General features: G+C 40.2%; 1 protein-coding gene across 1 annotated transcript; it reads right to left on the bottom strand.

Moving 5' to 3' along the window:
- Window positions 1-3,858: 3,858 nt before the first annotated feature.
- LOC106654744 (zinc finger protein 708-like) lies at window positions 3,859-24,880 on the bottom strand. Its single transcript, XM_023460929.1, has 9 exons — window positions 24,620-24,880; window positions 24,431-24,545; window positions 23,161-24,359; window positions 5,864-5,986; window positions 5,644-5,646; window positions 5,507-5,548; window positions 5,310-5,442; window positions 4,173-4,395; window positions 3,859-3,863 (listed from the first exon to the last, which is right to left on the bottom strand). Exons 1-9 carry the CDS (start codon window positions 24,643-24,645, stop codon window positions 3,859-3,861), a joined length of 1,869 nt encoding a protein of 622 aa, XP_023316697.1. The 5' UTR covers window positions 24,646-24,880.
- Window positions 24,881-25,580: the final 700 nt, after the last annotated feature.

Below are 25,580 nucleotides of genomic sequence, written 5' to 3'. Positions count from 1 at the left end.
GGCCGAGAGCTGGGGGAGGTGGGAAGGGAGGGAAACGAAACAAATTAACATTTGAATGTCATTTATTCTCGAGCGAACGAGATGAAAAGAAGATGGATAAGAAACAAAAGAGACTCGAAGTCAGTCGAGTCAGTCGAGTAGACGTCATAGAAGTGGGATGAGAGGGGCGCGTTCGAGCGCAGCTTTTGGCAGAACCAGCAAAAACGTGTATACACACACACAGACACACATTATATATAACACGACTGGCCGCACGAGAGAAAGTTTAAAATTAGCAGTTGCAAAATCCATCAACGAGGCGAGAGAGAAGAGAGTTCGAAGATAAAGGAAAGACATAAATGTGCGCGGGTGGGTACTTTCGGTCTCTCTCTGCTGCGGCAGCGTCCAGGGCCAGTGAATTGGACGACGTCGACGACTATACGACAACGAGAGTAAGAGAGAGAGACCGTGACGTGCCTAATCTGGATCTGCGGAGCCCTCGGGCGCGTGGCGCAGTAGTTATATATACCTACAACCTACTGCGCCTGTGTATATTATACGTCTGCAGCGTGTCTGTGTGTGTGTGTTGAAGCTGAGAGAGAGAGTTACATTGAATGCGCAACTGCCAACTTCGGCCTCATATAATACTTCGCGCGCCAGCACCACCTCTGACTTTTTCCCTTTTCGTAGAGACGAGATCTCTTTTTTCGTCTCTCCTCAATTTTTTTCGCTCGATTCACCTAGCTGCTGCCCTGCGTTCACCAGCCAATGTATAATAATGCGTCCACTTACGCGCGCGCGCGGGCCGAGGAGGAACACGAGAAAATAACCGGCAATCAGCGCGGGAATCTTTCGTCGCCCTCTCGTACTCTACCGCTCACTTTTTTTTTTCATCATCGTTACTCTCTCCTTACCCTCTTCTGCGACAAAAAGTCGAGCGACAAAGTTTCGCGCTAATAACAACGAAGCCCCATTGTAAAAACAACGAATGCAAGAGTAATTATGCCAACTGCAACTTTTCCTCGACGGTGCGCGCGCTTACGAGCTTTTGAAAGATGTCATCAGCAATAACTGCACAGAGGCAGAAGCACGTGGTGGACAGCGGCACGTCGCGCGTCGCCTGCTGCGATAAAACATTTATGTAATTTCTTCGCTTCGCTATTATAAAAGCTCTTTCGAGCAAACTTTTTCGGGGCAACAAAAAAAGGCTGTGTGTATACGGCTAATTTATGTATCGGTTGAAATATCTTTCGGGTTGAGCTTTTTTTTCTCGCGCGAAATTCACTTAAAAGGCAAGAGCAGCAGCGGACGATGTTTAAATACATATAATATATATAAGGGAATTGTCTTCTTCGACGACGACGAGGGGAAATTGACCTTATTTCTTGCGAGCGAAGAGAGAAGTCGAGGGCATATATACGCGAGAGCGTGAGTATAGAAGAGCTTCAAAGGGCATTCGAGGAATCGATTTGATTGATTTCGAAGCGAGAGCGAGGCACACTCGAATATTCAATCTGTGAATGCGCCGAGGTTAGACTGGTGAGTGCAGCGTAGCTGGTCTCTCTACCTGTACGCCAGATAGATGCTTTTGCACACACAAGGGCACGTCGTCGTCGTCGTTGTCGCAGCGCCTGCGAGTTTTATTTTATCCAACGAAAATAAAGTAAAAGCGTACCCGAGATTTTTTTTCCACGATTTTTTTTCATGATTTTATAACGAAGGCTCGAGGAGGTAGCGAAAAACAAGTCGATTTTGGGAAAAGGAGATCTACAGTGCGCTTTGTAATACTTGTAGATTTTTTTTCAGATTTAGGAATGGAAGCTTGCGTATAACTCTATAGTTATGAATTACTAAACCGATCGAGAAAAAAAAATTGATCCGCACCGGATTTATCCATGGCTGAAAACACTGGTCAACCGGTCCAGGACGCGAATAACAACGGCATGAATAATATCGGCGTGTAAGTTTTCCAGCAAAAAAAAGTTTAGGGCCGTGGTACGTTTTCCCGAAAATTCGCCCTCGCGCAAACACGAGCATCAATTGCCTTCGGACCGTGTACAACGGAGCATTTTTTGCGCGACTTCGCGCGATCGTGTTTCATTCACGCTGTAATAATCGAAGCGAAGGTTCGAAAAACTTCTAATAAATGTTGGACGGTTGGGGAGATGGATTTACCGTGGAGAGATTGGAGCGGGTTTATATCGATTTCTTGCCTCTCTTACGTCATTTATGTTCGAAGTAAATTAATTTTTGCGTTTTTTTGTGTTACAGGCGTGGTACAAGGATTGAACTGCTACCAATGCGGACAGTACAACGATGGCGTCGGAAGCATCACGCCGTGCATCAATTACACAGCCACACAACTCAAGGAGTGTCCAAAGACCTCCGAGTACTGCATCGTAAGTAGAAAAAACGATATCATTACATTAACGCGTCGTTTTATTTTTTCATAAAGCCATAAATATTCCGCAAAAAAAATAATAATTTAGAAAACTGCTAGTACGAAAATTGCGAAATGTACGTTTCACCGAAACATATACGATCACCTACATGCGTCGATGTAGCAGCAGTGGCAGCAGCGCGAGGGGAGTTTCGACACTCGCGCGTTGTCGTCGCTGTAGGTGCGAATTGCGCGCGTGTAAAAAAAACAATAGATTCCCCCCGTGCGTATACACACGCTAGAGAGCCGCGTGTACGTTCGCAGTTGAAAATTTCGCTCTCTTGTGCGTCGACAAGTGAATATTTATCGTTTTTTTTTTCAGCCCCGCAAACGCAAAACGGCAATTTTCCACGCTCATAGCGCGAATATGATGATATCCGACACGGGCGCCACACATTCACGCGATCGCGTGGTTTTTGTACGGTACCCTCTCGTACGTGCGCCGAAAATTGCGGGAATAATAAACTTAATGAATATTGCGTATATCATTTCGTTGCAGGAGCGTACGGAGTGCGCCTGAAAACAGTTTTTTTTCAGGAAGGAATTTGCGCGCGCAATTCTTCGATGCAAGCACGCGCGTGGGGATGAGATTTTCGAGTCGCGCACGCGTTATTTTATTGATGCCACGCGCGCGCGCGGGAGCAATCTGTTTGATTATAAAGCAAGGATTTTAATGGCTTTTATGTATCGCTTGAAGTTGAATCGAGTGGGATGCCTCGCGGCAGGTGGTCATATAAGCGCGGTGGAGAGAACGATGCAATGATGCATCGAAACGAATTTTAGACTTAATATTTAAAATATATAAAGAAGTTGCTACTTTATTTCTTATTATTCTCGATATGATACAATCATTTGTTGATGGTGTATCTTTCCTCAAATATAATGGTATTTCAGTCACATCGTAAGTAAAACGGCTTCTCGTTCTTTTTTAAAAAGGAAAAAGTTTTTATAGTTTACTAACAAATTCGCATTGAACCTAGAAGGATTATTGATTTTCCCTCTCCTTATTAGTTTACTTAACCGTACGCCACGTGGCGGTTAGTACATGATATATTTAATACTGCAACATTTTCTGTAACACATTTTTCTTAACTTTTAAACTTTTTTAAAGTTTATACTTTTAAAAAATTTAAATAGCACACGTGCATTTTTTCATTGGAGTAAATATTATAAAAAGTAAAACTTTGGTAAAAACGCTCAACATTACGAATAGCCTAATTACTCCAAAATTGTAATTTAATAAGTTTTAAAATACATGACTATTGAGTAGCTAATTGTTTCTGGCAATTTTGTCGATACAATTATATTATAAATATAAAGCAAATTTTAAATGACTTGAAAATGACAATTTTACTGCTGCAAAAAATGTATACTTGTTTTAACTAGTTTGAATACAATCATTTAAGCATCCACCACCAGATGGCGAGTATCTTTATGTATTAATCTGCAAGCAGAAAAGTAATTTAATCATTTATATTGAAACACTGATTTGTGGTGCGTACTTCGTTCTATTTCCTCTTTCGACGATTTTTTTTTGTAACCGTCCTATAATAATTGTTTCTACAATAAGCCTTCATCATATTTAAATATTTGTCGGACACTATCAAAAAGTTTGCCATTTCTGTTTTTGATTGACTGTTAATTGCTTTGAGCTTTGAGATTTTTGTCAATTTACCAAATACTCTGTTGCAAAGCCTAGTTGCCTGAGTGGCCCTCCATAACTTTTCTTTGTATAATATCCTTTCCAACTTACTTTTTCTGGATTCAATATTTTTTCTTTGTTTCTTTGGAACCGTCAAATCCTGCGGCTCTGTCTGTTCTTCCATGAGTTCTGCGCACCGCAGTGCCGGAGTCGTTGCAAAATCTTGTAACTCCACTTGGGAATTTGGAACCGTCAGATCCAACGGTTCTGCCTGTTCTTCCACGAGTTCTGAGCACCGTAATACCGGAGTCGCTGCAAAATCTTGTTCTAAATTCTAAAAAAGTGGTTTAATTCAATTCCATGTCTTTCGCCTGGATTGGATTATCTGTCACCTTAAATACAGAGCTGATCTCACCGAATATCGGTGACAGACTTTCAGTTAATTTTAATAACGCAATTGAATTTGCAATTTTTTCATTCTGCGTCACTTTCATTGAAGATCTTTTGCAGGCACATTTTAAATATATATTGACTGGGTAAATATTTTAAAAACTTTCATGAAGTTAAATTATTGTTTGAAACTACAAGAAAACAAATTTAAAAATTTAGTTTATTCATCAAGCTTAAAATTGAAACATTAAATCGCTTTTTTTTTTCGAGAACTTAGCAAGCAAGCTAACTGAATAAATTTTTACATTGTAACTACACTAACACATTAGTACTAAAATAATTTTATTGATAAAAAAAAATACAGATATTTGAAAAAATTATTAAATCAAGTTTTTCATTTTTGTATAAAAATTATTAGTATGAACAAGTACGAATTCAAGATAACACCGATTTTTCCTTAAAAATTGACTTAAATCGATATTGCATCCAAACAAGTGAGTGATCGAACAGAGAATAAAATTGCTGTCCATAAAAAATGGAAAAACAATAAATTTATATAATGAAAAATTAAGTTACAAAGTGGCTAAAAACCTGTGCAGCGGTGAAGTCTAATATCATATTTAAATTCGAATGATATGAACACAATAATTGAATAATTATGACAGTTTCTAAATTACGTTCGCTAAGGTACAAATTCGGGAGAAAAAAGTTATAGTGAAGTGTAAATAGATCTGAAGGCTATTGCAAATGACATAGAGGATTTAATCATCTGAAAACAATGATTCGATTTAAAGTAATTTAAATATTTTTACAACATTCCAAGAAAATTTCATGTTCAAAAAAATAATAAAAGCTTACGTTGCCGCAGGTTTCTAAATCTAACTCTATAGTTGGCCCAGCAGTTAAAACAAAAGGTTTCATTGCTCTTAGCATAACGAATAATAAGATCTTCTGTATTTTTATTGGATAATTTTGAAGATTTATTTTGAAGCTTGAAAAGAATAATCATTTACTGAATTAAAATTCAATGACCAATAGTAATCTGCAATATTTACCAGGTACAGAATAGATCGTCACTAGCATTCTTCAACATTTGGCTTGGAAAACAAGCACAAATTATAACGATAATCGTAACACATAACGCAAACAACATTTTTGCTGCCCCCAGCCAATTTTTTTCCATTAAAATTACCACCTAAAAACATGAACATATTCAAGTGATTGAATAACTAAAATCTAAAAAATAATTCAAAGCATACTAAAGTAGACGTTAAGGCAAGGACACAACTTGCTCCGAATAATATAACAAATCCCATCTTGTTGCCTACATCGCGAATCACTTTGAAAATCCTATAATACATGCGTTTATAATTCATCAATTCTTTAAAGCTGTTAACATTAACAAAACTTACTCGATACAAATTTGATGCTTTTGCACAAAAACTTGGATCTGCCAAAAAATCCATTTGTTTCCATTATTTTCATCTACCAAAAGTTTCAATCTGTACTCAGAGTCCATTTTACGTAGAAAATATCTGTGAAAAATTATATACGATTAAAACCATTTTCAATTTGAGTCAAATTTTCTAGCTATGGCGTACTCCAATACACGAATTTGGCCAATAATGTATGATATGGTGAAAAATTGAAAAGCATTTATTGAGCCTATCAATAAAACAAAAATAAATGTTACAGTGAACTGGACTAGAAAAATTTGATTAAAAAATTTTTCTTCGTTTAAATGTAATTCTGTATGGAGAGGCAGACATTTTCCATATGTCTGATTGCCTGGAAGTGCCCAGTTCAAAAAAGACGGAACAAGGATCGATGATACGGCAAAGCTTGTGCCTAAAACAACGATCCCCACTGAAAAATTTTTAAATAAATAAATCATTTCCTAATAAATGGTTAAAAATGTCGATGCTAACCTGCTTGAAAAATGCTAATATTGTTCGCTTTCATTAATGTTTTTTCCAACACCGTTTCAGCATCTTGAGAATTAGAGGACCAAAATTGAACCATCAATACTGCACAAGTGTGGATCTTGTTAAGATTGAAAATTAAATTTTATTCTTTTTATTAACGTTGAATCTATTTATTTATTTCATAATCATACGTGTTAATTACCTTTTTTTTGCATAATAGCATGTTTAAGTAACAAAATATCATCATCAATAAACATATTAGTTGAAATATGCATTCAACCATAGTTAAGTTCAGATTTTCTCTTGAAAACTTGATGATTTTCAAAATCTTTAATGAATGATAATTATTTGAATACATCATGCTGCCAGTAAAATTTTTGTAACACTTACCATAGTAGGAACTATCATTAGTAAATATAAACTCAAAAAAACATTCCCACATATTTGTATGCTTCTTTTTTGAAAAGGGTATAAAAATAGTATATTTTGTAACAAGTGCGCGAAGCAGTTGACTCATCCAGGAGTTGTTTTCACCCGAGCGTAGCGAGGGTGCAAAGACTCCTGGGTGAGTCAACTTCCTCGCGGACTAGTTGCAAACGATATTTTTTAACTCTGCTTGCGAGAAACTAGGGTTTTCTGACGCTTTAAGGTTAGAAAACCCGTGTTTCGCGCACGCAGTGTTAAAAAGTAATTTTCATAATTTTTCCAATCCAGATAAATTTCTTTTCAAATAAAGCTTTAGTTACAATAAAATTATCTTTATTGGCTTCCATACCAATTTCATTTGGCATGGTTCTATTTTCGAGCTGAACTGAAGGTAAATTGTAAAAATTATCTACAATCCTTAGTTTCATTGGAAATAATAGTATCAAAAAAACCATCGTCCCTTCTATTTTTAATTAGCACGAATAAATGTGGTTATGTTTCATATTATTTTTATTCAATGGTTACGTTCCCTTGCGGTTTCTGTTGTGACTTGTTTCATTTACTGTTTTAATACTTTAACAAATAAATTGTCACGTTATAAATTTTCATTCTAAATAAAATTAGTTCATGAAAAAAATCTGAATACAAATACGACCCAACGGAAACTTCAAAATAAAAAAAGCCACATGAATGTTTCGTAACAAGACTGACATTTCTTGATTTACTTACGTGACTAAACAGGGCATTAGATGCACAATACTGACAAATGAAATGAAAATGCTATCCACGCATAAACGTGGACGGAAAATCAATAAAGTCGATTGTGTACAGATATTGTAAACAAAAAAATTATCCCACGACACCTGGTTGAAAAACTCGTTTTTTTTCGAGGCCTATCGCAGAGCAGCCTCCCCTATCCAGCAGGAGGAGGAAGCAATAACTCGATATAAAACCATAACAATAGATTACCTTCATATACAGTTGCCATATTATATGCGATAAAGCTCGAAAGCAGACGCACACTGGATAGAGAGAAAGAGAAAAAGCAATGAAGCGGCAGCGGCAGTTTGGTTGTCTGCCAAACACCGCTTCCCTTGCGAGCGCGCGCGCGCGCCGCGCAGTTCAATCGCCGGAATATCTCTCAAAAATCTTCCGCTTTTCCTGTATAATATGCGATTCTCTTCTTCCTTTCCTTTCCTTTCTTGTTTTTTTTTTTTTTTGTTAAACGAGTATCGTATCGTGCCCATCTTTTTTTTTTGCGTCGTCCTCGCGCGCGATCGGTCGGTCGAGTACCCCCCTCGCATGCGAAACAAAAAATAAAGAATAAAATAAATCGTACGACGAGATCATGATCATCGCCCGAAAGAAAGAATGTAATTGTTGAGTGAAATGTAAAATTCGCGACGACAGCTGCTGTAAGCCGCGCGACGACGACGACTACTACTACTACACATACTATCGAACGAGTCTGTAATTGATTTCGCCAACCACACTCGCGACGGCGGCGGCGACTCGATTCGACGACGTATAGCCCTTGACACTTTTCCCGACGTACTCCGCGCGCTTGAGGGAGAGGGAGTGCCGGTCGACATTTAACGAATGATACCTTATTTATGTCACTCAAATAACTACTGGTATAACTCGAACTTTGCTCTATATTTCTGTCGTTTCGCGCACTCTTATCGCCATCTTTCGATCTGGGATATTTTTTTTCTCTCTTACCCTCGGTACTTCTTGTCATTAAACTGGGTTGTTTTCTCAAAAAACCTGCTGTATGCTAGTTTTAGATTGAAAACTGCTCTCATTTGATGCTAAAATTTTACTCTTTCTCTTTTGGTTTTTAAAAATTCGGCCGTACGCCATCTAGCGGTAACTTATAAACTACTGCGTGCATGAAAAAAAAGTTAAACGTACGTAGAATTTTTAACGCGTTTATCTTAGTTTTTAGTAGATAAAAGTTTTGCATTTTCCAAGCATAATGGCTCACTTTTAATGCGAGCATTGTAATTAAATTTCATAAAATAACACCAGTATTTTATAAATTCACATAATGGCCAAGCAAACTCGCAGCATATATATTTTAATTTTAATAATAATAAGTAAAGTACTAGTTTATTCACTTTCGTATAATAAATACTTTTACTTGGAACTTGGAAAAATCATCAAGGAAATAAAAAACACCGCATTTTCGTATTTGAAAAAAAAATGGAAAACGTCAACTCGAATTTCAACGAGTCTTATTTTTTCACTGTTTTTATATATTTAGGGAAATTCATGTTTCATGATTGTGCTTTAAATTTCGTTTCGTCGAAAAAATCAATCCCCCCAAAAAAATTGTTAAATACAGCGACTGAATTCTTATCTGCTTTCGGGGATTTAATTTTGATAAAGCAGTATGGCGCGCTCAGTCCGCTTAGCGCTAGCGCCGCGCACTCGCACACAATTCGTACACATGAAAAAATATGAAAAAAAAAAAAAAAAAAATNTAAAAAAAAAAAAAAAAAAAAATGAAGAAATTTCAAGGAACGCACGCGCCCCGGTGTTTGTAATCCAAGCAGTCGGTAAAATGTAATCGGCGAGATGACGTCGACGCCGAGCGAGTGTGAGAGAGAGAACACGCGCAAAGTATAAAGAAAGGAAAACTACCATTTCTGCCTTTTTTTTTCTCTTTCTCTCTCTCTCCCTTTCTCTTACTCTTCATTTTCGATGAAAAAGATCCTCTCTATTACCCTCGAGCCTCTCCTTCGTTCGCCCGCCCGCTCGTCCTTCTCCTCCTCCCGCTTGCGAAAAGCAAGACTTTTTGGTTCTTTTCTCGCTGAGGCAGTTGTGGGTGTGTCTGCACGCCACATACACACACACACACTTGTACACTTAGACACATACAGGTAGGCAGATAGTAGCAGTAACAGCAGCACACATTTCATCCGATGCCGTTTTTCTCAAAAGCCACCGGGAGAGAGAGAGAGAGAGACAAGATAGAGCCGAAAATGGAATAATAGAAGATGCCCCCGGAGAAACGAGCCCGAATATATATCCCAAAGAAAAGAGATAGATAGCGCGGCATTTCTTCGATCATTCAGTGGCGCGAGTGAACCGGAAGTGAAAAGATGAAGAGGTTTTTTAGGTATTATGGATGTATAAAAAAAAAAAAGAAAAAAGAAAAAAAAAAGAAAAGTTCCCGGAGAATAGGGATGATCGAGGAAAATGAGATGTACCATGGGTATATATAAGGTACGAGCGAGACGGGTGGATGAAGAAAAAAATAGGGGGAAAAAAATGACGTGATGAAACACGACTCGCGCTGTGTGCCGCGCGCTGATCGGCGAGAAGGCACTTGCGCCGAATGAAGCTTTTGAACGCGGGAACTCTCTCTCTCTCTCTGTCGACGGGGGAAAAAAAACTTGGATCAGTCGGAGCTTTAAAGTGAAAACGTGTTTGCGAATTATGTGAACAGGCGCGCACTCGCACACACACACCCACCCACGGAGATGCAAATTTTCAACGTTAGCTGGGCGATAAATTGAGGAGCTCAAGTTTCGGATGTTCGTTCGTTCGTTCGCAATTTTTTTTTTTATTGTCAAGTGCAAAAAAAGAAAGTTTTTTGGGCAAAATAACAGCAAAAATAGCTCTCTCTCTCTCTCTCGAGCTCCGGCTGCGAGCATCTATAATGCACGCGAATTCTGCTGCAGCTGTGCAGGCGGGCGCGATTTAGTCATTGCCGATCGCGACTAAAAGCAAGCTCGTGTCACTACTACTGCGCTGCTACTCGGGTAAAATGTATTGTAAGGAAAATCCTGCCTTTTTCCGATCCACTGGAGATGAATTTTCACAATCGTTCACATAGCTCTCTACACGTATATACTATATATATAAGGCTTGATTGCTCCGCGTATGCCTTTGTATAAACGAAGCGCTGAAGGAGCGAAGGAATAGAGGAGGAAATTTTCTGCGTGAATTTCCGGGGTGGTGGCCTCATTGGGAGCTAAATAGTTTGCGAGTGTACAGATACAATAAATCCGAAATCAGAGGGGTGAAGGTATAGATAAAGGTTCTTTGAATTTTACTTTCGAAATTTTGTATTTGACGTTACATTGGTGCTTAGTTGAAGGAACCGAGCTAATCGAAAGTTCTTAGGGCCGTGATGGGAAGAGCAACGAATTACACTCGTATCATAAAGAGCTTTATTTCGTCTCTTATGTTCGATAGAAAATTAACATACGAATATTGATTTATATTTTGGGTAAATTGTTCAAAAAATTAATCGACGATTCAATCTTTGTTAATGCCAACCTCCGCCGCTAGATGGCGAGTGCCTTTAACTATAAATCCGCAAGTGGCAAAGTCAAAATAGTTGTAAAAATTCGAGCACGATTTCGAAAAAAAAGCGGATGTTTTTTTTCGGTGACTTCGGTCGAAAATGTTATTTAATACGCTATACGTATAACGAGTGTAACATCGATCAGTAGAATCCGTTAACGCGTTGAAAGAGTATGTGAAACACATACACGGGCTCGCGAAATCGAGTACTAACAAAATGCATAAGCGGCGCTAAGCAAACACGTGTAAATTAATTAAGCGTGTAAAACGCGCCCCAGCTGTCGGTTCTATACATACCCCGCGTGTGTGAGTGCATGTGTATAATATGACGAAACAGAGAACGAAGAGGAAAAGCCGGAGCGAGAGCCGCTCGCGAATTAGGAACTGTTATACTCTCTCTCTCTCTCTTCACGTGTGTAGAGCAATGAGTCAGCAAAATATACACACGCAGCGCTCAAACTGCAGCAGTGGCAACGGACGTACACGAATCGCGCGCTGCGGATAGAGAGAGTTCTGCACACTGCACAGCTGCAGCGGCCCCGCAAAATTGTTTAACGAGTTGTTTTTCGACTCGTTTCGCGACGTTTATTATTGCGCTTCCTATATAGCAGCTATTTATCTACGTATATAGGAACTCTTAAAAACTTGCGGCGCAATCGGATCGAACGAGATACAATAAAGATCTCGAGCGTAAATCGATGGTATCTAATTATCCCGGTAGATTCTGAACGAGGACGCGACGACGCTAAATTATATGCGAGCTATATATGTATAACAGGCGACGTTTCTGCGGGTACCCGCGCCTTCGTCTGCACATATTGGAGTCTCGATCGAGCGACGAGCTGAAAATTTTCGGCTATCGAAGAAATTGCGCGCCAACATTTTCATCCCAAGCACCTCTCCCCACGCAGTCTTCCCGAATAAAGACAGAGCGAGACGATAGCTCGGAAACGTGCCCGGACTATATACATATATATACGTACGTCGATCGAAATCTTCTGCTTTTACGTAGGAGCGCACTTGGCGCGGAAGAAAAGCCGATATGGATAAAAATTTTCTCCGTGAGAGTTTTTATGCGTGCGCCGTTGTAGAGAGCCTAAAATTTTGACTGCTCTTTGTATTTTGACCGCGACCGTATTATTTAGCGAGCTGACTTACACCGCTTGGGGGTTTGCGACGCGACATCTACATTCGATGAGCTAACTATAAAGCATACGTTGTACTGCGTGAGAGATGATTGAACACGACAAGCTAAAGGCATACACTGAGAAAACAGCCATTTTTTTACGTTCTTCATGAAATCATACATGTCGTAAGCTGAACAGAACATTCTGTCTTATTAATGTAGTGTCGATAAACCAAAATTGTATGCCTTTAGATTATCGTGTTCAATAATTTTTCATACTATTGCAATGTATGCTTTATAGTTAGCTCATCGATTGTAGATGTCGCGCCGCCAACCCCCAAGCGATCAAATTCAACTTGGATATAAAAGGAAAAAATCTTTCTCATCTAATATTTAAGTACTTATAATCACGAGGAGCACGCGGGCTCGCGCGCGCGCCTAGTTTGACTAATTGGACCGATGCTCGGCTGTCCCCTCATCATCCTCCTCCTCTCTTCCAACAATCGTAATGATTTTGCTATACACTGCATTTGAATAATTTATACTTTGTTACTTTCATATATATTTCGAGTCGGCTCCGCATTGTATATGCGTACGCAATTGTTGTTCGGAGGGGGGGGGGGCAGCGGCGTACGCAGCTGAGCAAAATCGCAATTAGTTCAACTTAACGTTTCCTAATGCATACGCACTCGCGCGCGCATTTGTTTCGACAGATTTTAAATGATTCATTATACTTGATTAATTAAGCTATATCGTCCGGCGCGCTCGACGCGATGATGTATAATCTAATGTAAGTATATAATATCGAGTGCTCTCTGCCCCGGTGCAATCGTAAAACAAACAGTCGATAGCCTGATTTATTTTATAAATTAACTGTATATCTAGCTATGGGTTGAATTTTATATATTTGCACGGATCACAGCAGTGGTTACTTTTATAGAGTACCCGAATATCCTGTGAACTTTCGGACGTTCCACGGGGGGGTTGAAGCCATACGCAAAATGTTGACGAATTCGCGGCTTCCTCTTATGTCATGTACAAAATATGTACAGTGCAACACAAATAAATCCTAGTACTATCGCGGATTATCCGCGTACTGCTCCTGCGTCACATATAGCAGCACATCGTTCCAGAAATATATCTCCGATAAAATCGTACTAAGATTAGACGGACTCTAACTTCTTCCTGTCGACGCGCCGTGAACATTTCCGCTTTTATACGGATTTCCTATACGATGACGTTATTTCGAGGTATATAAAAACCTTCTTCTTTTTTCTCGTTACAACTCGAACGTTAAATATTTATTTTACCAACATTTTTGCAGTTAATCGTGAGCTGCTCCTGCAGGGGTAATCCGCGAGGCGTTCTCGTCTCCACAGAAAGAAAGAATATAAATGTATTATATTTAAAAATCCTCCACTTTTGAATTTGCAAAGGAGTGAGTTTTGCGCGAAGACGAGCGAAGCTAAGAATAACAGAAAGTAGAGAAAGTTTCCTCCTACTCCACGCAGGAACGAACGAAGGTGTCTCTCTCTCTCACGCGGAGATCGAGCTGAAATAACTGATAACAAACTTTATATACGCGCGTGGGGCAAATCAGTCATAAGGACAAAAGGATACTTTTAATTTTATTGTACCACCTGCCAAGCGAGCGAGAGTGGCTGCAAACGAGAGACAAGAAGGAAGAACGAAGATAAACTTCGTTTCGTACGAAAGATTTAACTTTTCTCTACGATGAGAAAGAAACGCGCGCGATAAAATGTCATTTTCGAATTCGAAGCCGCCGCGAGTGCATTAATGATTTATTATGTCAGTTGAGTCGAGGTTTGGGTAAACATATGCTCATTGCGTACAATGCCGCTATATCGCCGAAGAAACAAAATTTATCATTTTTTCACCTTGACTCTAACGCCGAGTGCCTCTTTATAATATCCTCGCCGAAAGGCAATATTTGAATCTCGGCCAAGTTTCATCCCGCGTATACGTACTATCATTAAGCATTATTATCAAAGTTTCCACTCTTGTTACACAGAAAATTCGTACATACACACACACATATATCGGAGCTTTTTTTTTCTTCATGGCACGCACGCATGAAAGGGCCGGCAACGAGTGGCAATTTCATTCGCGATACATTACACGCGGATTAATTTTTTAGAGACTTGAAAAGAAAGCACGAAGAGGGAGGGAGAGGAAGGGTGGGCAGAGCTTGACTCGTTTTGTGCACAGTGGCGCACGAGCGCATATATTATGTATCGAAAGCAGCGCGCCGAGCATTAGTTTGATGAATTTTTCTCGCTCCGAGCTTTATGTGTGTGTGTATAGTAGCATAGTAGCTCGAGACTCTCTCGTATTATTCGCGCTCACGCGGCCGGCGAGCGAGCATCACGAAGCTGTGCTTTATAATATAGCGCCTACCCGATAAAATTAGATTAATTCATTTTTTCGCTTTCGCTAAGCTCGTCGGGGCGCGAGTTTGCGAACGAATTCAATGCCGCGCGCGAGGCTCGTATTTCTTTGCGAATTATGTAAATGCGTTTGACGTTATGGAAAGCTATGTGTACGAGAACTCGAGTCAATTTCGCAAGCTATTTAATCGTAATCTTGCTTATATTTATAAATGTATCGAAATGCCGTGTCATTCTCGCGTGCAAAAACGTACACAATCCCATTTCGTACGATACGCATACGCGAATCTAACTCGATGCAGCAAGAAAAATAAATAAATTCCAAGCGAAACGCATTAAAAACTTTGCCATATATTTGCTACGTACGAGTGTAGCAGGGCAAAAAACGGCTCGGGCGAGAGCGATTTACTTTGCTTCGTGCCCCGTGTAAGCCACTCGCACGCTATATTTACCTTCTGAGTGGTAAAGTTTTGTGTTGCGATACACACGGTTCTCTCTTTCTTGAGGGATAGTTTTCGCAACTCCGACAGAGAGAGAGGATCTCGCGCGAGGCAACGTCGAATAAAAATGCACGACACGGGATACATTTAAAGTATGAACGTTTGCGTACAAAACATTGTGCTCCAAAGGAATTATCTTTGTAACGGCTATCGAAGTAAATATGTTAACATTGAAGTTAATGTAAAAGTGGGGGAAAGTATTTTTTCTTCGTGAAGATGAACATTCATCTTGAACTGTTCATACGCAATTCTAATCAATTTGATTTGAACATTTAAATAATTTTTCAGATTTACAGATTGCAGATTTTCAGTTTTTGAGTACTCGCCATCTAGCAGCGGAAGCTGACTTCAATTATGATTTCAGCTCATTAAGTAAAATAAGGTACTGGTTACCTTAATTTTCGTATCTGACAATGAATCTGTGTCAAATTAAAGGTACTTTTTAAATCTGGACGAGTTGAAACTCAAAAAAATTATCTTCCTCGTTTCTTTCTTCCATTTATATAAGCACAAATAAGCAATACCAAGCGTGTAATAATAGTTTTGAACTCAACTTGTATTCCGTGACGATGACGATAATTCCATCAATTTTCTTTCATTCATTATACACATTTTCATTATACACATTCAAAATGATACGCACATAATTTAGTTAAACCAGTATAAGGTATGCACTTCAAAAATCGTACGCTGCATTAGTGAAGTTTCATGAAGTGGACCGCATATATATTTATTTTTCCCGACTCACTTCCAGCTTTTTGAGCGAGACCAAAATTTTCTCGTTTTTGGGTATATTTTGTTTTGCGCATATCGTTTGCACGCGTACACGTGATGTATAATTAACCCAGTTGCTTGAGTCAACATCGGCACCCCGAAAATTATAAATAATTCGAAATAACCTCCCTTCGATCGATAAATAAACATCTGCTGTGCTTGCGGTGCTGCTGCAAGCTCGGCTCGGTAACTGCTGCTGCTGCTGCTGCTGCTGCACGCACGTAAATAAATATCATCGTGTAAACGCGCGCCGCCGCCCTTCATTAATCATGCGCAGATCAGAGACGGTGTAAAAACTGTTGCCTCGGCTCAAAAATATCGCTCGCGAATATTTTCGCTCGAAACGAAAATTCAACGTCGCGCGTGCACACTTAGAGAGCAAGAAATCGTCGACGCGTATGACTCGCGCATTAAGTATACCTTCACGGGTAATCGTGAGCGTGGGTTGGTGCTGCAACGAGTCGTCGAACAAAAACACACGCACACACGCAAGCTCATTCGCACACACACACACACACGTAGTTGGCAATCGCGACAAAACGATCTCTGCTGGTCTAATAGCAGCAGCTGCTACACCGGAGCTTTTTTCGCGTTTTTTGCTTCGCGCACACACACACACACAGTGGATTAACGAGTCGCTCTCTTTTCGCTCTCTCGCTCGGCTCGAATTCGGCGGATGTGAATTATTCGCTTGATCGGACGAAAAGAGAAAAGAGCTGCTGCTGCGCCATGGGCTTCTACGTACGTATATATGTAGCACGCCTAAGCGCTCTGAGTACGAAAAAAAGTAGAGAGACGTCGAAAAGGCTTAATGGAAGCTTGATACAAACCTCTTTTTTTCGCTCTCAGCTGCAAGCTCGCTCGTGCATATATATGACCACAAGCAGTGGATAGCAGTGGTAGTATAGTAATGGAGAGGGGGAGAGAAAGGGGTAAAAAAGCTCGCGATCGAGTGAGCGAGAGAGAAAGTAAGTAATCAATCAGAGAATGACAGTCGTTGCTGCTCTTTTTTTTTATACCCCCTCGACGTTTGATCTTTCGAAGTAACATACGTTCCACGTGTATGGAGAAGAGACTTTTCGATTCTCGTCGCTCACCCTCCTCGCTTTTATATACGCGTGTGCGCGTGTGTGTCAAACGAAACATTTATTGTAAAAGATAATTTGGTTGGAAGAAAATGACGAAACGATCGAGAGGGGTACGCGAAAAAAAAGACAATATTTTTGTACAAAACCAGAGTATACGTGCGTGTAGATTAGGCGAGAGAGAGAAAGGAAGTAAGGGGAAAAAAGAGCCGGTCATTAGTCTTGTCGAGTCCGGCGTTGGGGTGAAAAAATAAATCAAAATCATTTCTCTCTCTCTCGATCTCTTCCTCTCTCTCTATCGATAGATAATATGCTATACACTCGCTTTCAATGAGATGAAAAAAAACAGGGAGGAACGCAACACACAACGGCAAAAAAAAAGCAGAGAAGAATCGAAGAGCGGTGCAGAGATAACAGCGGCAGAAGCGGCAGCGCTACATTGTATACGCACACAGAGCAGCTCCTGTAAATCGATAGCGATAATAAAAAGTCTGCAGCAGCGATCGAGCGTGTGGGCCAAACGTTATATTGTTCCGACGCTCGTTTATGGCAGTAGAGTGAGAGGCTGAGAGAGAGATAGAGATAAAATGTCAATGGTGCATCGATATCTCTCTCTCTCTCTCTCTCTTGTCGCTGCTGCACACGACGAAGCTTTAGAGCAGCAGCCAAAGCAGCCAAAGCTGTATCTGTACAGTATATACGACAGAGACAGGGATAATATTTGCACTGGCTAGCTCTCGTCGTTCCTCCGCTCGAGGCCTCCTGCCCTCGCGCGTATACCGATACGTACACGCGCGGCGTACTCTCTGTGTGTGTCCGCAGTTTATCTTACGTATATATGTATGCGAGGCCCGAATACGTATATACCACTGCCGTACGGGCGTGCGAATCTCTCGTCTCGTTTCGTCTCGTTTCTCTCTCACTGTAGCGCAGAATATATACACATATATCCACAACCTTCGCACGAATCAAGTATACATGCGTAAGCTCTGCGCCACTCGCTCGAGTTCGCAATCCGATTTCTATGCGCTGCTGCTACTGCTTTATACCGCAAGCACGACGTACGTAAACAGCGTACATCTTTTTACCGATACACGTAAAGCTTGCCTTTTTACCTGTACGCGGCTGATTTTTATTTATTTACTTACGAATGGTGGATTTGGTATTGAACGCGCGAATCGAGACTTTAATTTCAGCCTGGGCTGCGATGAAATATGTATACGACTTGCGGCGTGCCTGCTGCTGCTGCTTATCCGATTGATCGGATGCCGCGAATAGAGAATTATTCATCAAAGACAATGGGCTCATCTTTTAATCGCGTCGGGCCGTCGAGCTTTTCACTCTTATTCCATGTGCATACGTGCTGTCGTATAAAAAGCAATCGATTGAACCGTACTTAGATTAAATGACTTTATACTATTAATGTCATCGAATTTAGTATTCGTATTATGTAGTGGACCTAATGCACGAAGAAACTTTTATTGTAAAAGCTAATTTAACGTAAAAAGCTTGAAATCTTTTCGTTATGAAAGATAACGTTGAAATCATAACGTCCAGAAAATGAAATTGGCGGTTAAATTTTTAAATACAATAACGATCTTTTATATCTACCAAATTGAGCTTGACCGCTTGGGGGTTGGCGGCGCGACATCTACAGTCGATGAGTGAACTATAAACATACATTGCAATAGTATGAGTGATTATTGAAGATATAAAATTTGTCTAACTTATGACCTGAATAATTTTATGAACCCAGTCCGAGAATGGCCGTGGTACATGACATTCTGTTTGGCATTAATTTTTTCTCTCAGTGCATGACTTTAGCTTGTTGCGTTAAATCACCTTACATACGGTACAATGTATATGCTTTGTAGTTAGCTCATCGAATGTAGATGTCGCGTCGCCAACCCCAAGTTAAGTTCAACTCGGTAGATATAAAAGTTTAGAAATAGTTCTAGAAGAATTAGATTTTCTTCGTCGATTAAGAAGTAAATACTTGGATGATACTGAAATATTTTCATATTAATCGTGTTAAATCGTCGCGAGCCGTGCACACCGTCAATATCACAACGTACGTCTAACGCAATCGCCCAAAAAAAAAAAGAATATAAAACAAAGAGGACTAAAAATACGACAAGGAGCACCCGCACAGGAAGGTGACGAGGTGACGATAGATAAATCTATTTTTCTTAGCCATCGCACGTCCATTTTCTTCCTTTTTATTTCTCCATCGCGCAGCAAGGATACAGCGAGGCAGAGAGACAACAACATCAACGCAAAAAAAAGCATGTGCACTGGTTCTTAGAATAAACCCTCCTCCGAAGGCTGTGTATAGTAGTGTAGTCAGGTATATATATGGACTCTGCTCTGCGTCCATTGCGGTGACAGAAAATCAATGATCCACAACGTGCCACAGGACGACGAAGACAAGGCAACACTACGTGTGTGTGTGTGCAGAGATTCGGATTTTTCCAGGATAGTACACAGTCGATCGTTGCCCCACGTTCGAGCTTCCGAACGATGATTACCGGGTGAAAGAAGAAGTAATGCCGCGCGATTCGCAGCAAACTTCCTCTACGGCAAAAATGCGCCATTATAATTTTAAATTCCATCTCTCTCTCTGTGTATATTATATGTATATTTTAGATAAGGAAATGAATTGAAAAAAAAATTGCGCAAGCTCGTAGCTAGCAACGGTACACATCGCGTATTCGTTCATTTCGCAAATTCATACAAACGCATAAAATTCATATTCCGCATAATACATCCGCGGGAGAAATCCATTAAGGCGAATCCATTGAATATCCTATAAAGTGAGTCGATCTCTCTCTATACACTATATATATTTCCGAATCATGTACTTTCATGTGCGCGGAGCTTTTCATTGGTTTTTAGAAACAGATTTCTCGTTTTACTCGATTGCTTTCGCTGCTGCTGCTGCTGCTGGTCGACTCACAAAGACTCGATCGCTTCGCCTCGCTCGCTGCAGTACTCGATCACTTTTAGATTTAGCCATGTCCAAATAGAGTGAGCGAAAGAGAGTAAAAAAAATATCACATATAATCATTATATTTATATTCTTTTGCCCGGGCGGTGCAGTCATGAAATTTAAGCAGGCAGGCAGGCAGGCACAGGCAGGTATATCCGAAACTACTGCCACTGCTGAAAAAGAATCAAGCTTATTACTCGAGTAAATATTTAACATAATAATTCTGCGCTCGAGCCCCCGAGTTTAAGCGGCCTTTTATATATTTCATGGGGGGGTTGCGTGCATGGGAGTCCTGAAAAGTCTGATTATTCACGAGCTCGCGCGTGTGTGTGTATACGTCGTGCGACTCGCTCGACTATGTGCAGTATATATATAAAGCTACTATGCGCGCGTGGGTGGCTGTGTGTGTATATACGCACGAACAAACGAAACCCAAGAGACACTTTTGTCGTGAATGCGCCGCCGCCGCCGCCTAGCCTACGGTATTATAAAGTGTATATACAAAGCGGGCTACGGCATTACAAAGTGTATTACTCAAGCTCTGGAGCTCTGTGTTGGCCGCTTATACTCTCTGTGTATGTGTATCTGTGTGTGTGTGTGTGCGTATCACGCGCAATGTGTGCAACAAAAGAGTCAAAAGTATACTACTACTATGGCAGCCAGTCAGTCGTCGTCGTCGTCCCCAGCGACGCGAGATGCGATGTTCGGAAAGGGGGAAAAATGGGAAAGCCCGTTGAGAATAGAGAGAGAGAGAGAACAGCGGTGTGGCAGACATCGATCGCTTCGATCAAAAATTCACGGCTGGATTCACGCGCCGCCGACCAACCCGCCCGCGCTCATTTATTCAATAAAGCGGCGGCGGCGGGCAGCAACGTTTGACTCGAATGTATAGTATCGAGTGCAGAATTTTCCGGTGGCCACTGCAATTTTCTCGTGCTCTCGTATATACGAGTAGCAATTTTCGCAAACAATCGTCGTCGGATGGATATCATTAGTCTAATGAGAAATTCGTCAAAATTACGGCTTATGCGAACATTTTGAATCTCGGACCTACTGCAACGTAGGTAGAGAGCTGCGAGAAAAATGTCGGCGCAGTTGAAACGATCCACAAACGAGAGCACGACGAATGCAGCAGCAGCAGCTAGAATAGCAGCTCTCTGAAAAAAAAGAAAGAAAAAAAAGGGCGGCGGACTGCTGCCGTCGCGCTGTAAAGGTCAACAAAGCATGATTTCCAGACTGGGATTCGCGCGACACAGAGAGAGCTTTGTGTGTTAGAGGGGACTATAGTCGCGCGTTGGATTTATAATATGAGGCGAGCGAGCGTGACCACCACCACCACCACCGCCAACGGCCACCTCGTGCCCGAGAATATAATTATATATATATTATATAATATAATGTATGTGTGTATAAAGGTCGTAAAGCGGCTCGCGCGGCGCGTAGAGGTATTAACTCGGTCCAGTTCGTACGTTGTCGCGCCTTAGCGCCCAGGCAAAAGCCACCTACAGAGAGAGAGAAAAGCTCGAATGCAGCAATTAAAAGAGACATGTTTGGATTACCAGTGCCCTGCAGCTGCGAGGTAATTTATTAAGGAGTGCCATTTTTCAAGTCGTTTGAGCCTGCCTGCCTGCCTGCCTGCTAGGCGATCCTTGGTGCTCGAGAGCGACGCGAAAAACATTTTTCAACTTTTAACGCTCGTCGTTATGGCTTCTGAGGTTTGTTGGGGGGTATACGGTTAAATTAATTAAACGTAAGAAGAATACGTACATCGAATTCGTATAACAGTGCGTTGATCGATCGAAAAAAGGCTCGAGAAAAGTCGCAATAAGATTTTTCAATTAACCTTTTATAAACTAGAAATAAATCCAAGCTATACACGTAAGCCGATTGCTCAGCAAGTGGACTATAATGGAACGTCTGTGCTCTGTGTGTGCCCGCGTGTGGCAGATCTCCTCCCCGCCTTCGGCTGTATACACGAGCGGCGCGGCGCAGTAGTAAAGACTCGACATTAGTCGGACACACACTTTGCTTGGCTTCGGTACGCATGCGGGGCACGTCGCGCTATCCGTTTTCTTCCCTACACATACCCTCTTCTCGTTGCTGTATATACCATCCTCTCCTTGCTCTATTTCTTCCTCTTTATTCTTCCTGTTCGTTCGCTCGTTCCTTCGCTGTTGCATTTTTACCGTGTTTTCGAATCCTCCACTTAGACGGTGTTTATGCGCCGCCTTTAAATTTTTACCCTTTTGCGTTACGTGTTATCCTTAGAATTCGTGTAAGGAGCATAGGAGCATAGGAAACGCAGGAAGAAGAGAAAAATCCGTTAGGATTCGAAAAAATGATATTAAAAACTATTAAATGATTGAAAAAAAAACAATTCAAAATTTTTGAAAAACCTACGTCCAAGACGTGTAATTTAATTTATCTCAGTTTGAGTACAAAAAAAAGCAAAGTTTTTTACAAGATTAACGAATATTTATGTCAAATCTTTCAATTATTACGATACTCTTGTGAAACCTTATTTATTATGTCTAAATGTACCGGTTCAAACCTAATTTGATAAAATATTCGACATAATCATAATTAAATATGTATTTGTGTGAGCTGTTAAAGTATGATTGATACTATATAACTTGTGACTATATCACAATAAAAGCGTGTGCTTTCGTTATGTGAGATTTAAGGTTATCTCTGCGACCATATGACTTGTGACAAATGTCACATTCGAAGCGCGGGCTTCGATCGTGTACTATTTTCACGTGTCTTTCAAGTTTACTCTGACAACCAAATGATTTATGACAAATCTCACATTCAAAGGGTTTGATACGATCATGTACTGATTTTATGTGAACATTGAGGTGACCTTTTTCTCCAAATGATTTGTGACAAATCTCACATTCAAAGGGTTTACTACGATCATGTACTACACTTACGTGTCTATTGAGGTTTGGTTTATGTCCAAATGATTTATGACAAATTTCACACTCGAAGGGTTTAATCTTATCATGTATTAAATTAATGTGTCTTTTGAGGTAACTCTTTTCTCCAAATGATTTATGACAAATCTCACATTCAAAGGGTTTACTACGATCATGTACTATTTTTGTGTGTTGATTGAAATTACTACGTTGTCCAAATGATTTATGACAAATGTCACACTCGAAGGGTTTAATCTTATCATGTATTACATTTATGTGTTTTTTGAGGTAACTATTTTCTGCGAATGATTTGTGACAAATCTCACATTCAAATGATTTGCTACGATCATGTGATACATTTATGTGTCTATCGAGTGTACTCTTGTATCCAAAATATTTATGGCAAATCTCACATTCAAAGGGTTTGATTCGATCATGTACTGCACTTACGTGTCTATTGAGGTTTGGTTTATGTCCAAATGATTTGTGACAAATCTCACATTCAAATGATTTGCTACGATCATGTGATACATTTATGTGTCTATCGAGTACACTCTTGTATCCAAATGATTTATGGCAAATCTCACATTCAAAGGGTTTGATTCGATCATGTACAGATTTTATGTGAACATTGAGATTACTACGGTGTCCAAATGATTTGCGACAAATATCACATTCGAAGAGATTGCTTGGATCATGTGCTGCATTTATGTGCTTTTTCAGATCATACTTGTGTCCAAATGTTTTAGGGCAAATCTTACATTCGAAGGGTTTTCTAAATTCATGAACTGCATTTGTGTGCACATAGAGATTACTCTTAATTGAAAATGATTTCTGACAAATATCACATTTGAAGGGTTTACTCCGATCGTGTCTTGATTTTATGTGAACATTGAGGTGAGCTTTTTGACCAAATAATTTATGACACACCTCACATTCGAAGGATTTGATACCATTGTGTACAGTATTTATGTGATTTTTAAGGTAACCCTTGGCTCTGTATGATTTGTGACAAATTTCACACTCGAAAGGTTTGTTCCGATCATGTACCTGTTTTAAGTGAATTTTGCGGTCTGTATCGCAGGAAAATGATTCATTGCATATCTCACATTTATACAGTCTAATTCTTTTATGAATCGTATTCGTATGTTTTTTTAGACTCGCTCTTGCTGTATAAGGTTTTCGACACATTTTTGACTTGCACGATAATTCTTTCCCGGCAGTTTCTTCAAAACGTTTCAGGTCTTCATTTTCGGGTAGCTTTAAACGACGATTTTCATTTCCTTCTTTCCCAACTGGTTGAACATTTTCTAACTCAGTTTTGAAGGTAGTAGTAGATAAAAGAGAAAGTTCTGGCTTAACATTCTTGCATTCCAAATCGATAAATATTTTTTCCTCTAACCTCTCTGTTTTAACGACGGGCTCATTCGCTTGTTTTGCCTGAAATGAATAATTAGAGGCTAGTTCTTAATAGTCGATTAATATAACATAATTAAAACAATTCAACTCACCGGAAATTCGAGAAAGGGCGATGTTTCGGAGTTTTCGACTTTGCAAGTAACCATCGAACCGAAAGCAATATCGTCACCTGCGTCCATCCAAGTATTGCTCGGTTCTTCCTTCACCCTGAAAACAATCGAATCTTATAAGAAATCGATCAAAAAATAATCATGGCAGTGTGATACACAAAAATATTATACCTAACTACGTCACTGTTGCCTTCCATCACTTCCTCGAATATATGTATTCACTGTAATTTTTCACGATACACGCTGCGAAATGTTTACGATCTATACCCGCGCAAAAATATTTGAGGTTATTTGCCACGAGGAGCCAAAGCAGTCCCTCTATTCCAAGTACTCATACCTACAGACTTGGACTTTATGAACCACGGAAATGATTCGTAAACACTTGCTGGTCGTGCCAAAGTCTCGAACTCTTTTCTCCAGCAGCACGTTCGAGAAAAAATTTATTGAAATTGGTTGGAACCCGACCTTACACTATGTTTTACGTTAACACGGTTATAAAAATTTCAACCCGCGCAACTGCTGCGGCGCTGCTATAGCGCTGCTTTGTGCGCGCCGGCCTCTAACCACCGAAGTTTAACCAGCCTCGTGCATACATGCATGCATATTATACTGCGTGTTAGCTTTACGCGGTCCACTGCTTAATAATACGAGCCGCGATAACATAAATTTTGTAAACTTACGCCGCGTGGAAAACTGGCCTCAACATCTCTCTTTTTTTTCATTTTTTTTTTTTTTGTACTTTATATGCCCAGTATATTTATGCTAATAAAAAGGGGGGAGTCCGACGTGTAAAATAATAAACTAAGGCCAATTTATTCATCGAGTCGATAAAATTAACGCGATGATGGAATATCGATGCCACGCCGTATCGTGTACATGGACAATGTAACGGGTGTCATTTTCGGCCTTCGCTCGAGTGCCATCCCGCAGCTGGCGCGTCGCGTCGCACTATATACATATAACAGTGGAACGCAACACAAGTTTTAACGCGAGCAGCGATCTGTCATATTATCCCTTATATCGCATATTAACTATATATATACGGCTTGGCAGGCGACGTCGGTGGCGATGCTGCTGGTGCGGCTCTTCGTGTTTTAGTTTGGGTTAAATCGCGTTAGTGGCTGACGGCAAA

Source organism: Trichogramma pretiosum, unplaced genomic scaffold, assembly GCF_000599845.2.
Source record: "Trichogramma pretiosum strain Unisexual culture from Peru unplaced genomic scaffold, Tpre_2.0 scaffold56, whole genome shotgun sequence".
Classification (NCBI taxonomy): domain Eukaryota; kingdom Metazoa; phylum Arthropoda; class Insecta; order Hymenoptera; family Trichogrammatidae; genus Trichogramma; species Trichogramma pretiosum.
This window is presented reverse-complemented; position numbering and strand designations above follow the sequence as displayed.

Bases quoted from the DNA above. Each gene is read 5' to 3' on its own strand.
- LOC106654744 (XM_023460929.1), bottom strand. From the start codon at position 24,645: ATGGAAGGCAACAGTGACGTAGTTAG. The intron at 24,546-24,619 runs GTATAATATTTT...GATTGTTTTCAG, and splicing joins GGCAACAGTGACGTAGTTAG to GGTGAAGGAAGAACCGAGCA. The intron at 4,396-5,309 runs GTAAGCTTTTAT...CCACTTTTTTAG, and splicing joins ATTTAGAAACCTGCGGCAAC to AATTTAGAACAAGATTTTGC.